This window comes from Sinocyclocheilus grahami, unplaced genomic scaffold (genome assembly GCF_001515645.1).
Source record: "Sinocyclocheilus grahami isolate Dianchi unplaced genomic scaffold, SAMN03320097.WGS_v1.1 scaffold25588.1, whole genome shotgun sequence".
Lineage (NCBI taxonomy): Eukaryota > Metazoa > Chordata > Actinopteri > Cypriniformes > Cyprinidae > Sinocyclocheilus > Sinocyclocheilus grahami.
This window is the reverse complement of record NW_015519850.1, coordinates 1,018-2,710: the sequence shown is the minus strand read 5'-3', so window position 1 is coordinate 2,710 and position 1,693 is coordinate 1,018. Positions and strand designations below refer to the sequence as shown.

The 1,693-nt window shown below is 33.1% G+C and overlaps 1 protein-coding gene across 1 annotated transcript; it reads left to right on the top strand.

Annotated features, from left to right (window-relative positions):
- Window positions 1-88: 88 nt before the first annotated feature.
- Window positions 89-1,667, top strand: LOC107580144 (feline leukemia virus subgroup C receptor-related protein 2-like). Its single transcript, XM_016265883.1, has 3 exons — window positions 89-189; window positions 315-426; window positions 1,376-1,667. The coding sequence occupies exons 1-3, from the start codon at window positions 91-93 to the stop codon at window positions 1,519-1,521; spliced, it is 357 nt and encodes a 118-aa protein (XP_016121369.1). The 5' UTR covers window positions 89-90; the 3' UTR covers window positions 1,522-1,667.
- The last annotated feature ends 26 nt before the right edge of the window (window positions 1,668-1,693 follow it).

Below are 1,693 nucleotides of genomic sequence, written 5' to 3'. Positions count from 1 at the left end.
AACAGGAAGGGGGCAAAAACCTTTTCACAGCACTGTATATATAAATTTGCCCTAGATGTTTTGTTTGTGTGTTACTTATGCAGGTTCTTCATGACGGGTTACCTTCCACTTGGTTTTGAGTTTGCTGTCGAATTGACTTACCCAGAGTCTGAGGGGACGTCTTCAGGACTTCTAAACTGCTCTGCACAGGTTTGCGTGTGATATTTAATAATAATTTTGTTGTTTATAAGAGTTGTGTCTTATTTTGTATTGAGATTTATATGAGTTTATATGGCGTTACCAGCAATCCTAATGATTGTGATTTCTTACTGCAGGTATTCGGGATCATATTTACAATCTGTCAGGGGAAAATCATGGATTCGTTTAATACTCTGGCTGGAAATCTCTTCCTGTGTGCCTTCCTGTTGGTAGGAACCATCATTACAGGTGCAGATTGTGCAATTCTCATCTACCTGAGTATTTGTTCCTCTTTAATCGAGTATAGAGCTTATATTTGAGGGATTGTGAAACTGTTTATTATTTTTTACTCCGGTCCTATAAACTATAGTTAATTTTGAATGTTTTGCTTCCTTCCTGGTGATGATAATGCTCCTTGGAAAGCATTGTATATTAAAATTCATGTGACATTATGAAAGCTGCAGTGTCCTCTAATGTTTCAGTTAATGTATGAGCTATTAAACACAGGGGGAAAAAGACCACTGGGTTATGTAAATGTAGAAAAAGCAACATTGTTGTGGGACGGTTACAGCCAGAATCCTTCAGGGTACAAACACAGAGTGTGTGATGTCTGTATTGCTTCATATTAGTTTGTGAGTTGTACATCTTGGCACATATTTTAAATATTATAAACTTGTATAATGTGTTAATTAAGTTTAATTACTTTTAAACTTTGTTTCTCTGTTGACAAAGACTTGCATCTTAAAGGTCCAATCAGAATGATCTTCCACATTATTATTATTATTATTAGTTTTTATTCTATATTATCTTTATAATAATAATTATTATTATTATTTTGCCTAAAGAACATCAAATCCATTTTAGGGTGAATATTTATTGCATTATTTAAGTATTATAATATTTATTGCATTTTTAAGGGAGCAATATATAATTGTAATAATAATAATTTCACAATGCATAAGAATAGACTTCATATAATAAATCAAAACATTATTTATTATTTCTTTCTTTTGATTTTCGAGATGAAATGTGACCTGGACATGTTCTTTGAGGGATTCATCTATTTTATATTCACAATTCAGATACTGATTAGATAGACTAGAGCTTACAGGTTGCATCAGTCATTTTAGTAGATAGTACACTGAATGTTAAAGCTGTAATTATGTGCGTCTCATTGTGTTTCTGTTCTTTATCTCAGCTTGTATCAAGTCGGATCTGCGCAGACAGTTGGCAAACCAGCAAGCACTGGCAGCTGTAAGTATCAAACCAAACTTGTCAGCAAAACATTTACGCAATTACACTTTACAATTACACTTTATACATTATAAATGTGATATATTGTGATAGAAATCAGATTAAGGTTTTCATGACCTTCCCATCCAGAAATAAGTTCATGTTTTGTATTTTCTGCTAGTGTGTCTCTTGTTTGTCAGATTGATGCAGCAGAAATCTTTTTATGCCCACTAACATATGCTGCAGATACTAGAGAAAATGACACTCCTGTTGTTTCTGTCTC